Source organism: Tyto alba, unplaced genomic scaffold (genome assembly GCF_018691265.1).
Source record: "Tyto alba isolate M040663 unplaced genomic scaffold, T.alba_DEE_v4.0 Super-Scaffold_2, whole genome shotgun sequence".
NCBI lineage: Eukaryota > Metazoa > Chordata > Aves > Strigiformes > Tytonidae > Tyto > Tyto alba.
In genome coordinates, this window is record NW_024881282.1 from 83,154,100 (window position 1) to 83,168,275 (window position 14,176).

The 14,176-nt window shown below is 40.9% G+C and overlaps 1 protein-coding gene and 1 long non-coding RNA gene across 5 annotated transcripts in view; both read left to right on the forward strand.

Moving 5' to 3' along the window:
• Window positions 1-14,176, forward strand: part of BEND7 (BEN domain containing 7) — a 48,112-nt gene that overhangs the window by 3,154 nt on the left and 30,782 nt on the right. For 3 of the 4 annotated variants that reach the window (XM_042792444.1, XM_042792446.1, XM_042792445.1), the window contains 2 exons: window positions 1,504-1,587; window positions 11,320-11,619. In XM_042792444.1, coding sequence (XP_042648378.1) covers window positions 1,504-1,587; window positions 11,320-11,619 — 384 coding nt within the window. The remainder of the gene's footprint in view (window positions 1-1,503; window positions 1,588-11,319; window positions 11,620-14,176) is intronic. The other variant, XM_042792447.1, reaches the window with a different exon arrangement.
• LOC122153420 lies at window positions 4,288-4,875 on the forward strand. Its single transcript, XR_006165306.1, has 2 exons — window positions 4,288-4,383; window positions 4,604-4,875. It is a non-coding gene; the product is annotated as an uncharacterized LOC122153420 (long non-coding RNA).

Consider the following 14,176-nt stretch of genomic DNA (forward strand, 5'->3'; position numbering starts at 1 on the left):
GGCTGGCAACCAGGTACCCACCAACCTGCTCCATCACTCGCCCTCCTCAACGGGACAGCTGGTGACCATGGAAGGCGGTCAGCATAAATCCCGTAGTTTTAGCCTTATGAAAGGAGCCTTTACTTCCTCGATGTCGTATCTCAAACTTTACCCACTTCACTCACTGGGCGTGCTCGGTAAGCAGAGGAACCCTTTGTGTAGTACTTCGTTACTGACCTCTCCAACTCCCCATTTTTTTTTTTTTTTTTCCCCCCCTTTATTTTATTTCCAGGCCCTTTTCTTTCTTTTTGCGTCACTGTGTTAGTCTTGATTCTAGTTTACTTATTGGGTTGTTCCTCCTCTTGTGCTCTTCAGACAGTTGTGCTGTACAAATAAACAGCACATAACAAAAAAAGTTTGGCTTCCAGGAGACCTTTACAATCCTCTACCTGTTTTGTCAGAGGTGCAGGTGTGTGACTCATGGGAGGAGGAGTTGCTTATGCCACCCTCTGTTTCTGTTTTGCCTTTTAAGTGAATCCCCCAAAGTGCTCTTCCATCAGTTAATCTCTACCTTACTTTTTGTGAGGCAGGTAAACATAAAAGCCAGTTTACAGAGGGAGTAGCTGAGAGCATTGGGAACTGGGAGGGTGTTAAAGGAGGTAGGAGGGAGGGTGGCTGTTTCAAGACACTGGATATATTGTTCATTCTTGAGCGATTTGCCGAAGGACAAAGTGTGTGCCAGTAGCGGAGTCAGAAATAGCATCCAGGAGAGCTGCCTTTAGACATTATTTTTTTTTTTTTCTTGGACTTACAATTCCCTCTGTACACACATGTAAACAAAGCTCTGGTTTTACTGAACACCTGCCTGGGATTACAGCAGAGACCTTCGCAGCAAAATATTCTTTTCTTTGAAATAGAAATTCTGTGGTGATTTTTTTATTTATTTTTTTTTAAATCCTGTAACATTGCTGAATACAAGATGCTAATGTTTATTCATAGGGTCATCACAGTTACTAGTTTCTGTAGGTGAATATTCTAGGGTGTCCCTGATCCTCCTTTCTCCAGAATACAGAGGCCAATGACACCAATATGAATCAGGATAGCTGAACAATGCAGCCCTAATGTACGTTGCTGATTTTTTTGATTGAGGTGAAGTTTGAAAGTTTCCCTTGGTCTCCGGGAAGGTAAAGATTTCATTATAAATCTGCTTTCCATCTGTAAAGCAAGAAGCCAGATAATTGGCATCTGGTGGGATAATTTGCTGTGAAAATGAACACAGTAATTTAGGGCAGGCGTAGCTATTCCCTAAAATCTGTGAAATATTTGAGCTGAGTCTCTCCAGTGTGAGCAAAGTTTTTTTAGAAGGTGCTGATACAGAGCACATTTTCTGTGGTTAATTTGATGTATGTGAAATAAACTGCAGATATATTGATAAATTATGTAGTAAAACTGTAGCAATGTGTTCAGTGTTCATTTTTTCCAGATCACTTGAGTTCTAATTTTTTTTATCGTTTTTCATTCCAGATTACCATCATGAGATATATAAGATCTCTGACTACAGCAATGATGTTAATGGGGAGACCAAAGAAACACAACCAGTTTTTTTAGGTATGTGCTTGTGTTGATTAATTTCCGAGCAACATAGCGTGGCCATTTGCAATTAGGGAGGGAAAAAAATCTGTGCAAGCACAGGAAGCGCCTGCCATTGTTTAATATGACGTTCTTTTCAAGACCCTTTTATTCTACGAATTGCCAATATATCCTTTATTAACACTGCTAAAAGTTGTAATTTCAGACATAAATGTTTATTAGTGTCTACACACAGTGCTAATTATCACTCACTCAGAGAGCCAGATGCTGACTCTGCAGTTTTGCAGCTCTGTGCTCACCCCATTTACATTGCATATTTGCTGGCATGCTTCACTGGCAATAGTTTGTGTAATTGGGGTATTACATCTTTGACATCTGGATAACAGAAATTCAATTTCCAGGAAGCTGCTATTTGTTTGGTTTTGCTTCTGCCTTGGGTGGGATAGAGGATTAATGTGCTGTCTTAATGTAATGTCCTTTCACCTCTGTAGCTTGCCTGCTAATCCTGCCATGGCAAAATTAAATTAAATCAACAGTTAAAAATGTGTAAAGAAAACAGAGAAGTAATATAGAGTCTGCAGCATGCTATATACTACAGCATGATAGGACTGGTTATCAGCAAACCTTTATCTTTCCTGCCTGTGTGGTTTTTGTCCCATGTAACTCCTCAGCTGCAGAGTGCTTCTTCCCTTCCTGCTTCCAGTCCCCTCCTGTCCCATGTAGGACCTCACCTGAGTGAAGCACCTCTTGGCACAAATTTGCTGGGCCAAATTCAAAGGAGTAAGGGTCAGATTTTTGAGCTACCGTAATGACTCTTGCTGTATAATGCAAGCCCTTGGACACTTTGCTCAGGCTCTGGAGAAAGCAGGTGCCTTTGCAACAGAAAATTTGGGGATGTCTGCCTCTCCATAACTGCACCAGGACCCTAAACATTTTTGTAGGGTGATTAAAGGTTTCTGTAGACTGGGCATGAGCCCTGGAGCCAGCAAGAAGCACTGGTCCCAAATGTGTGAATCAGAACCTGAAGTCAATCTGCATGCAAAATGCCTTTGTCTCCTTAATTCATAGTGCTGTATCCTCTTGTAGAGGTCAGCAGCAAATGGGAGAGGAGGATATCTTGGGTAGTGTGGAATCTTCTGATAGTTGGAATATTTACATGGGGGTGAGAGCTGTGTTAAATTCCCTTCTCGGCTTCTTGCCATTGGGATTTTGAGCAAATATTACTTCCCTGCACCCATTTCCAGGGAGAAGCGAACATGGCTCGTGTGGTTTGTGTTTGGATTTCATGTTCTGTAAGCACTGTCGGTGAAGTCTGATAAACCTGATGGAGTGGCCTCCACCAGAGGTTTATTTTGAAAGCTTTCTCTTCCAACCCTAAATCATGATAAAGCCTGGCAGGAGTTAGGCGTCTAGTTGCTTAAGCCAGGATACTTCTAAGAATGTGCAGGAGTCTGTGCTTTGACATCTGTAGTGTGAGTCCAATTGATTTTGATTTTGGTTTGGCTGTATTGTCTTTGCGTTTGGTTTAGGGTTTTCTTTGAGTATGCCCAGCTTTTTACTGTGACTGAATGTGCTCTGGCATTTAAGTGACTAAACTTCACCTATTTCAAGAGCTGGTCAGGATATAACCTGTAGGAATGTGAGTTCTACCAAGGATCTTCCTTATCAGGCACTGAAGCACAGAGTTGCAATCCTGGGAGCCCACCTTCAGTTGCTGTGAAAAGAAAAAGGTGCTATTTCCTGATGATGTCCTGAGTGTCCAACTTCCGTATTTCCTCAAAGCATCTTGGTTTTGACAAGACTGAATGCTTTATGACCATGCAAGATTTGTAGACTAGGTTGGTTTTTTGTTTTTTGGTTTTTGTTTTTTTTTTTTTTCCCATTCAGGGTTGGATTCAATTCAGTAAGTTACTCAGAACTCATATAACCTTGTCCACTTTATTTTCAGTAGTTACTTTGGTGTCCACTTCTGTACAGATTCCTAGTGACAAAGGCACCGATCTGAGATGCAGGGAAAGCGGTGTCAGGGACTGAATTTGGCTGAAAGCACTTGAGATTTGAGCCCCCACCTTTTGACAGGGATCTGAGATGAGTGGCATTTGGCATTCCAGCTCTCCTTTAACAAATTTCATGTTGCATGGAGTAATTTTTCATTGTGCTTCACGAATGGTGGGATCACAACACTTTCCCCAGCTTGGTGTCCTGTCCACTAATAAGGAGCTTCAGGGTATAATCACTGCTTCACTTGATTTCACTGTTTTATGCCAAAATTAATCCTAGAAGGATGTTCACTCCAGTTTTTTGGTTTAGAGTTCAGTTTGTCCTCCAGTTTAGGTTTGTTCTTCGGTTTACCTGATCCGTGGGATCAGCTGTTGAAACCTCAATGTCAGGTATCTTTTAGTATGTGAATTGATGCTAAGATAGATCACTGAAACTATTACCTTTTAGAAAAGGTGAAATGTTAATGCCAGTGTATAAACAAGTGAAGCTTTATCAGGAGTGGGATGCATGTATGTCTTGGTTGCAGAGTCGAGAAAGATGAACTCAAGAGAAGAGGGGAGCTACTAGGGTAAACGACTAGATTGGAATAATCCAGTTTGTTTAACATGCAGGTAAATTAAGGATCAAATGTCAGGAAAGACCTGTTGAACCTAGAAGGTCTTTTTTGCACCAACAGAGTTGGGCAACACATGGCTTTGTGTAAATGTAGGCTGAAAATTGGAGGAAGCTTCGGCACAATTAGAGGAACATGATACTGGACGTGACCTCTGGTTGCGATGGTGTAAAGTCCAACTGCTTTTTGAATGGAGCTCAGTAAGCCTCGGAAGTTTGCTCATGTGGCGCAGTGTTGGAGTGGGAGGTGTGGTGGCTTGTCCTTTCCTCTAATCCTTTGTTCTGATAAGATGATAAACAAGCAGTCACGTCTTCCTAGGTGAAGGAGGTACTAAACGCAGCCTTTACAAAATTCAGGGTGGGGAGGGAATATCGCTACTGTATTTTGCAGATGAGGATTGGCATCTCTTTTGTGTTGAAGGGAAGGGCTTACTTATCTGATACCAAGAGACGCTGCTCGATCTGAAAAGGAGGAGGCAGCCCAGAGTGAAGTGCTTAAACCTTGAATATGGACAAGATTTAAGGCAGACCTGACTTCAGCTTTTACCAGTTATCAGCATAAACCTTCTGTCACAGGGCTGCTGGCCCAGACTTGGGAGTACAAGCCCGTGAGGGGACTGGACACCCATATTGTGTGAACAATGCTGCTTAAACCTAGCGTGTCTATTTAAATAAAATCTTTTGCATACACCATGTTGTTTTTTTTCAGTCTTACTATTTTATTATAATCACAAAGAAGCAGAAATATAATATACCTCCAGACTGAGTGTTTTTACAATGCTTTCAACTTGAAATCCAGGCTCTATGTTTGAAAGGTTAATGTAGAAAACTAATTATATTATCCTGGTAATCAAATGTGTGATGAGACATTTGTCTGTGTAATTAACAGTGAAGAACTTTTATAGTTTCATAAAATCGAATGCTATGCACAGTGTGCTTGGAGCATTTGTTTTGAAGAGATGTCCAAAACAGAGATGTTTATGACTGATATAAAGTGGAACTGAAATGTACTGTAATGCAGGTGTCTGTGCATTTTACAGCATTTCGTATTGTTGAGATGGAAGGCAGCAGATTAATAACTTTGCTATGTCATGGCAAAAATAAATAATGTGTTCTTGGAGCAGGGGAGCAATGCATAAGTTACTCACTAATTTCAAGAATTTATTCTGTCCCAGAAATAATATCCTTTGCAGTTTATTCACAGAGAAAAAGTTGACTTAACACAAGTCTGTGAGGTTACTTGTTACTTTTAATAGAATTACATTCCAAGTCTGATTGTTGCAATAGTAGCTTCTGTAATTAAGACTGCGTAAAAGTTTATTTTGTGCATCTGTGTTCTCCAATGATCTAACTTTGTAAAGCATTTCCCTTTGGGGCTGAAGCATGATCTTGACCTGGGATATTTCCAAAAACTGGAGGAAGCTGTTGCTTTTTTTTCTTTTAATTATATGACCCCGTTAATATATAAATTTATTGAACAGTTGTTCACTTGTCCTTTCTTGAGCAATTTAGCTGTTACAGTGTGGCATGAAAGTGTGTAAATTATGCTTTTGTATCTGCTCCTGTTGGTGAAACAGTTTCAAAACACCCATGCTTTTCAAAAAAGCTGTTTTGTGCTTGTGGTGGCTGGGCCACCTAGGCTGATCCAGCTTCCAAAGAAATAACCCCCCAAATCCTGAATGGTCCCAGGATCTGATCCTGGGTTTGATTCTGTAAATTGCTTTGCTTACATTAGTGTTTGTGATGCTTATTAACTTTCTGTGTCTCATCATAGGCAGGGATGTCAATCAACCTGTGTGTTTCTGTGCTTGGTTTGGGAATAGGGGGTCTAATTTGAGGGTGAGCCAGTTTTCCTGCAGATATCATCTTAGTACTTTGTGTGGTGACATCAAGATAGGTAAGTGCTTTTAAATGACGTTTTACAGCACTGCTAAGATGCCTCAACGAAGACATCTTAAATGTCCCTATATGTTAGCTTAGTGTAGTCAGTCTCCAGCTCATAACTCATGTTGCTTGCGTGACCCTCTGACATTGTTCGTGACCACTGCTCTCCCTGCTGACTTGGGATTTAGGTTTTTAATTTGCAAAGCGTGTTGTTGCCTGTGTTACTTGTTCAGTATAGGTTCTCATATGCCAGCAAAGACTGGGGATCACTTATTTGAGAAACGCGTGCTTAACCCATCAATTTAGCTACACAGATGCCCGATTCAAATTACCCACAGAGCAGACACAACAACTTTCCATGTGATTTAGGAAACCTTTGATCCAATAAGAAATCATGCTCATGGCTCCTCTATTTTCCCCATGCTGACTTTCACAATTCTCTATTTTGGGACCACTTGCAGTACAAGATGGCAGTGGCAAAAATATTTTGAGTTTTGAAAGTTACGGTTTGATGTGGGTATCATTTTTGCTGAGAAGGGATGCCCAGTTCCCTCCTAGGATAACTGTGTTTGAAGGAAATACCACGTAACACTCGAAAAGGTGTTCTGGTGAGTTCAGCCTGGCTGCGCAGCAGGGACATGTGCCCTGCGTGCACGTGCCTCCCAGTTCCTTGAACTGCTCTGAATTAGCCCGTACAGAATCTTCCAACACAGCAGCCGAGTTTTGCTGGCCCTCTTCCAGGCAGGGCAGCATTCAAGTGGTGTCTAATAAACTGGTGTTTAATATGTTTGCTTATATAACCCGTTGCAATTATTTGTTGTTTGTTACTGAGCTTTCAAGCCATACACACTGACTTCTGCTTTTTGTTACCTCTGAAGCCTTGTCTCCTTACAAACCAGGCTAATGTTGTCAGCTCACACGTGCTTGCCAGGCTGGCTCTTGCTGCCATTCAGACCCTCCCGATAGCTTTTGAACTCATCCGCCAATTTCAACCTAGTTTGACACAAAGGTGGAAATCTGTGAGATTCCGAAGTACCTTGAGCAGGCAGCCTGATGGAGGAAAAAGCCCTAACTGTACAGCCAAAAAGGGAAAAGTTTCTGTAGGAGTTTCATCTGCCAAAAGGCAACACAACATAAAATCAGACAGTAATTCATAGAAAATAAAACTGTATTAAAAAACTACAAAACTACTCATTAATATTTCCCAAAACATAAGAGAAACATAAATGTTAAAAATAAAGAAATTAACTGCAGAATATTGGTCCAAGAGAACATTGTGGTTATTGGTTTATATAAGTTAAAGGAAAGGAACATCAAATACAGACAGTTGTCCAACTCTGTTCACTGGCTTACACACTTTAAAACACACACATTAATGACAGATGTGGTTACCACTTCTCTAATAGTGGAACAAAATTGATATTTTAACATATGGGTATGGTTGCACATAATTTTATAATTCTTTGTATCACTATGATAGTATCAGACAAATTATTCAGGAGAAGTATAATAACTTGTTTGTAGGCAGTGTGCTATATTTATATTAAGTTTAATAAGCCTAATAGTGAAAAGATGGTCAGGCACGGAGGGGCAAAGAATGGAACTAATGAATTATCAATAATATTTTGTTAACTGGTGTTGTTTACAGGTCTGTTACTTCAGACAGGCGCACAGTTATCATGTGGCTGCTACTTCATCCTAGAACAGTTCTGGTTTACATTTGTGCATTTGTAATCTTTAACATTTTTGCAACTTTCAAAGCAGGAAGTTTTTATGCTATTCACACTTCCAGTGAGGAAAGAGTTCTAAATTAATTTTGGGGAAATTACTTTTTATTACTTTAATATGTAGTATTTATGAAAGGGCTTTGTTTTGCCTTTTTTTTTTTTTTTGCTTTATAAGGTTACAGTCAGGTCATGTGTAAGGAATAGATTTTATATAAGGGGCCATCATAGAAACAACTATAATGATAATTTTAAAAGATTGTTAATATGTTTTTGATGTTATTATCATCTTTACATATAACTTCCTAAAGAGGGCTGTGATTTGCCATGCTTATCTATTTTGAGTAGTGTTCTGCAAGTCACTTCACTGGTTTCGGATAAAACCAAAGGGATTATGTGGGGAATCCAAACGACAAAACCTGTAGCTTGCCCATTGGAGACATCTCCATCTCCTCGGGAGGGGTGAGGACCCCTGGGATGTGTGCAGGGGTACAGGGAGGGGCTGAAATATGCACCACTCATCTCAGGACTCAGCATCTGTCTCAGGAGGCTTTTCACAGATAGGTAGTGCAGATTGTTACATAATAAACTGATTTTTTTTTTTTTCTGTGCTTGATTATCCTATTCAGGATTTTAAAAGGAACGGTGACTCTTCTGTAGGACATAGTAGTTTGAGCTGTTAGGTTTTCTCTGTGCTCCATCTCCTTTTTTTTTTTTTTCTTTTTTCTTTTTTTTACTTTTCATTTTTAAATTACATGGTTATTATCTGTGAAAATCATCAGCAGTGGGGTAGCTGATCACAAAATGCTGTCATTGGGGCTCTAGAGCTAATAGCCAAATGAGATAACCAGGGAGCAAGAAGTTAAATCTGTTATTGTACCTGCACCTGCCTGCAGATTCAGACAGTGGAACATCAGCTACTCTCTGCTTATGTTGGGAAGGATGCTGCTGTCGCTGGCCAGTTATAAATTAAAAGCTGTAAAAAGTTGTAATTGGGAAAGGGGCCATGGAAACTTGCACTGAAGACTAAGTCAAGCTTGTAGCCTGTTGTTTTTAATGCCCTTCCTTACAAAACAAACACCTACAACAACAAAAAAAAAAAACAAAAACAAAAAAAAAAAAAACAACAAACAGAAAAATCCATAAAAACAACAACAACAATAAACCCCCAACCTGACAAACAAGTTTACAAGAGCATATCTCCCTCTTTTAAGTAGGGAGCTACCTGAACACAAAGATATGCTTATGTAGGATGCAAGTTCAGGGTTTGTTGTAGCATAAATGTAGGCTTTTTTTTCTATTTGGAGGTAGGTATACTCATGTCACTGTGTATAGGAAGGCTTCTATACGAAGGAACAAGGGATCAGAATCAAGGCTGAATAAGCTCAATTAACATTAATATTTTATGTAATTGGGTAAGGGAAATTTAATCTTTCCAACAATGTGTCACCCGACCAGGCACGTAGCACGCAGTCGCTACACCCGGCAGGAGGAGGTGGGTGGGAAGCTTTTTTGATACTCAGATATATTTTGCTATTGAATACAGATCTGAATTGCCAACACAAAACTCTGAGAGCTCTGTGTACTGCTAAATGGTACGATGGTAAGGGATTGCTTCACGCTCCTGTGTGGCGGGAGCTCTTGGAGCTGGGATGTGGGCAGATAGAGCCATGTACAGGAGAAGGACAGTCTTCAGTGTTCAGGTCTGAGGATCTCAATAATTGGAGGCCGGCGGTACTTTGCGGTCTCTTGAGGTTGGGAACCACAAACAGTCAACCCCTGGCTGGACTGGAGCCAAAAAGTGCCATTTTAAAGGAATCGGTGCTGTGATTTGTTAATTAAATCACACCCACGCACATACATCCACAGGCAAGCCAACAAAATAAACACAGTGCAGAACTTCCTTGCGAGGGGTTTTCCTCGCCGCTTTAGCTGGAGTGGAAGCGGTGCTAGAGTATCGCCGTACGGGGTTGACAAATATTTTTCTAAGTTTGGACTAGAAGCTTTCTTGTAAACCGCCCACTCTCCTTGCTGGATTGGGGTGGGCTGGAGCCAGCTGGCGCCGGCCCAGGGAACTGGTGTGCCAGGTCAAGCGGGAGATGCTCTGATTCAGCAGAGGCTGGAGCGGATCGAACAGCTCTTCTCCCCTTCTGCTTTATTCACCTCCGAGAGCAAAAACTCCCTCTTCAAGTACTGCACGTCCCTGGGTATGCCAGGCTTGCAGCAGTTCCCAACCACGTTGAACTTGGCCAATATTGGGGAGGGAGTTGCTGTTCTCTTAGCTGCCTGGTTCATCCAGCTGTTCAAACGTGCGCCTAAGTTTAGGCAACTGAATAGTGCTGTTGAGTTGATGAATTGTTCATGTGCCTGGAGTTGTTAGCGCACTTTCAGATACCTTGGTGAACCACAGATGATTCACATTGTGTCTTGGTTTTTGGAGGGTTGGCTTTTTTGCTTCTGAAGTTTCCTTTGCGCTATCGCTTTGCCAAAAATGGGTTTATTTTGGGAAGTATGAATGTAAATTGAATAGAGGATACCAAGTATTACTGTATTAAGTATACTATAAAGGAAGATTGATTCATCAGTTTCTTGATCTTCATTATTCCATTTGCTTAGGATGCTTGATTTTTCTATTACCGGTAAAATATAGAAGCTTCTTATTTCAGGAGGGGCTGTGAACACTTGCTTATTACTAGTGAAATGTAATGTACGCTTTAACGAGCAAAATAGCTACTATCTGCCCAAAACACATATATTCATTGTGCAATCAGCAGTTTCATATGTAAAATTAATACTTAAATGGTGCCAGGAGTATTAAAGTATGTAATTGTTATTATTTAAATGCCCTGAATTTATCTGGAACAGTCACATTTTTCTTGTGTATATTTTCATTTTGTTTTCATAATCTATATTTTTAAGACATCCAGCAGTTAGGCTATATACGGTTATACATGTATTAGCTTCTTTTAATTTATTCCTGTATAATCCAGTATTATTAAATTCTGTGGACTAAGGAGCTGATCCTGTTCATTAAAATCAATAGATGCAGTGTTGCTCTGTGTGTGTGGTGTGGTGCTTTTTGTGGTTTGTCTTTTCTTTGTAGGATCTATCCTTCAGCATACAGCAAACTGATCTATGAAGGGTCTGATCCTTTAGGCTTTACTTGGGGAAAATATCCCCTGATGTCAATGCCTGAATAGGATCAGTCTCTTAAAAGGATAGTTTATTTGAAATTGCTGTAGCTATTATTATTTCCTTCTGGAGAAAAATAATCTTACTCATCAAAGCTTTAGAAACGGCATCAAGAAAGCCAAGTTCAGCAGGTCTTTCAGCTATGAGAGATGTCAGCCATCTCTGTGTTAAAGCATAGCCTGGTACATACCAATGACTGCTCAACCATCTCTTTTCTTCCTTGTCTTTATATATTTATTTTTGTACTCCAACTCTTATTGGCATCTAAAATCGCTAATCTCTACCCATTACCGTTTTTGCTAATTTACAGTGGTAACTGTGGCTCTGTTTTCATTAGGAGATGAAAGCCGGGAAATTAAAAAACAAATTACAGGGATGAGAAGATTACTGAATGACAGCACTGGAAGAATCTATCAACGAGTTGGCAAAGAAGGAGAAAAACTGAAGGAAGAGCCCCAAGATTTAGACTTAGCCTGGGCCCAGCACCTGAATTCCCCTGCAGAGTCCCAGGCGAGCCTTCATCCTTCACAGAGCGGTGCATGGAATGAATTATCACCCCAAGCTAGCCATTTTTCAGGGCAATATGGAACTCGATCCAAAACGTTCCAAAATCAAACGCGAACCATGGCATCCAATGGTATGATCTGCATTAGATACTGAGAAAAGTAACTTTTTTTTTTCCTCGTACTGTACTAAATTTCTGCCTTTGTTGTGATGATTTATTGTACCGCTGCACTGAAAGCAGTTATAGTTCAGAGTCTACAAAATGACCACATAGTTATCACTTTGAAAACGTGAGAAAGCGGGCATGGTGCATTCTGCTACCCTCTGTCTTAGCTTTTAAAATGGATTCCTGGTGATAGGACAGAATTACCCAGTGCTGTTACAGGCTTAATTTCTATACAGTACTTATTAAAACAGCTTTTGCCATTGTTATTAAATTCATCAGTAATTAAATGTCAACCTCTACCACTCCTCTTTGCAATGAGTAATGTAGCACTGTTGTGACACCACTTGCGGAGCAGGATTCTACTGACTTTCATAAGGGGATGGTATCAGGCTTATAACTGACCGCTGAACTTTGGGTCCAAAATCCTATCACAGCCTGAGGCTTTTATTCCAGTGGGGCCATTGGAGAAAAGAGGTGATGGAGTCTGCATATGGACAGTGTGTACTAGAGCATGGTCCATCTTGTACGGGCAGAGAATTCTGACCTAAAGTAGATGGCAGTGTGCCCTTAAAACGCTTTTCTCTTGTTGTTTTAAGTCTCAGAGAATGGAGGTTTTGCTGCCAGATTCCTGAAGGTCTTCTTTAACGATCTAAATTCAATTCATAAAGTTCTTTCTCTTGATACTCAACCCTGAATTTAGAGGCAGGGGGATATGTTAAAGGTGTATCTCAGTTCTAAATCCTGGAAAATAAGAAGTTGTGAGATTGCATCTGAAAACATTATCAGTTTCCACTTGATCCTGAAGGTATTCATACTTCCCAATAGGAGCATCTGCTATGTATTCTTCTCTAAAGGCATACAAGTTCTCATTGCTTGTAACAGCTAAAAAGAAAAATACTATTATTATTCTCAGTACTGTCCTTTAGGAAGTACTGTCACTGCACTAAAAAACATGCAGCCCTAGGTTTTACTAGATTGACTGTTTCTCTGTATAGACAATGATTCACACAGAGGTACCAGTTGAGCTCGAGAAAGGTGTTGCAGTAAGTCATGCTAGTTTTATTTATTTTATAATACAAAAGAAAGTTGTTTAAATTCTTTAAAGGTGCAGATTCAGGGGAGAGGGGAAAACACTTGAAGGGATATAGCATCCAGGTCGAAAACCATGCTTTCAAAATCCCACCATAACAAACTTCTAAATGTGGAAGGACCCCAAACTCATCAGAAATCTCCCTCTTTGCCCTGAGAGTCCCTGGGCACTGTCAGGGACAGTTCTCTGCATGCACAGAAGTGCCCAAGCCTGCACAGATTAGGTGCCTAGTTCCTGCATCCAGAAGGTAGGTGGAGCAGCACCTCTGTCCCCTCAGGGGCCTGATTCAGCATGTGAGCTAAAACATGTTGACAGGATTTGGCCCCATATGCAAGAAAATGTCAGCGCTTTAATTTTTTGTATGAGGAGGAAAGGTTCAGCTGACTTAGGATCTTTTACGGGTTAGAATGGTCTGTGAGACAGTAGAAGGATTGGGTTGAGTGACCTCCTGGGCTGGACAGGAGGAATGCTCAGGCTCCCAGCTCTTGGCAAAGTGTACCAGGAGGCACCTTCCACCCCTCCCTCTTCAGCTGTCCTGCTGCAGAAAGGAATGCAGTCTTTTAAATTATTACATAAAGATGGGTGTGGGCCCTCTCTGCTGGCCACCTTTGAAAAGATGATCCTTTGGTTAGAGGTGTTTGCCTCCAGTGCTGGACAGTTTCGCTGCTTTGGCTCTAAAGCTAGGAAAGGGAAACTCCTGATGCATTTCTGAGCTGTGAGCAAGCTCTGAAACTGCTCCTCACTCAGCACACAGCTCTTCTGGGCAACCACTGTGGTTTCCCCCCGTCCCTTGCATTGGGAGCCTGATCATCAATATTTTAGATTCAGGGGATGGACAAAGTCCTTAAAAGCTGGGTGTAGAAATACTGAACAATACCCCAAGGGAGATACTACTCCTTGGTACTTGCCATGGTGTTTAAACTCAGCAGACCAAAACTCTTCAGGTAAGAGGTAAGCTCATTACCTAGTGCTCTCAGGCCTGGGTCATCACTGGGGAGATGTTGAATATAATAGGGATGCTAAGTCCATCTGACTAGTATAGTTATCTATCGGCATGGTAAATCTGGCTCAAGTAGAGGCTGGAATGGATGTTTAACAGGTGCTGGTATACAAAGCAGTCAGCAGTCATGAAAAAGGTATTGGCAAAAACAGATGAAGAGAGAAAAGGGGGAATAGGGGGATCCTAGGCATTGCTGCAACAGAGGGAAGAGTAGGAACATACTTGAAAAGCAAAGTAATTTATTCCAAACCCGTTTTAAAGCAGCAATTCGACAAGTCAAGATGGTAGGTAGACATCTGTGACCCACTGCATTTAGTGGAAGCCTCTTGGGGCTACAAACATTGAGTAGCATGTGTACCCTGTGAGAGGCAACAAATCACAGAGTCTGTCTCAAACATTTTAGTTTTGTTTCTTTTGTTCTGTAGCAAATCCAG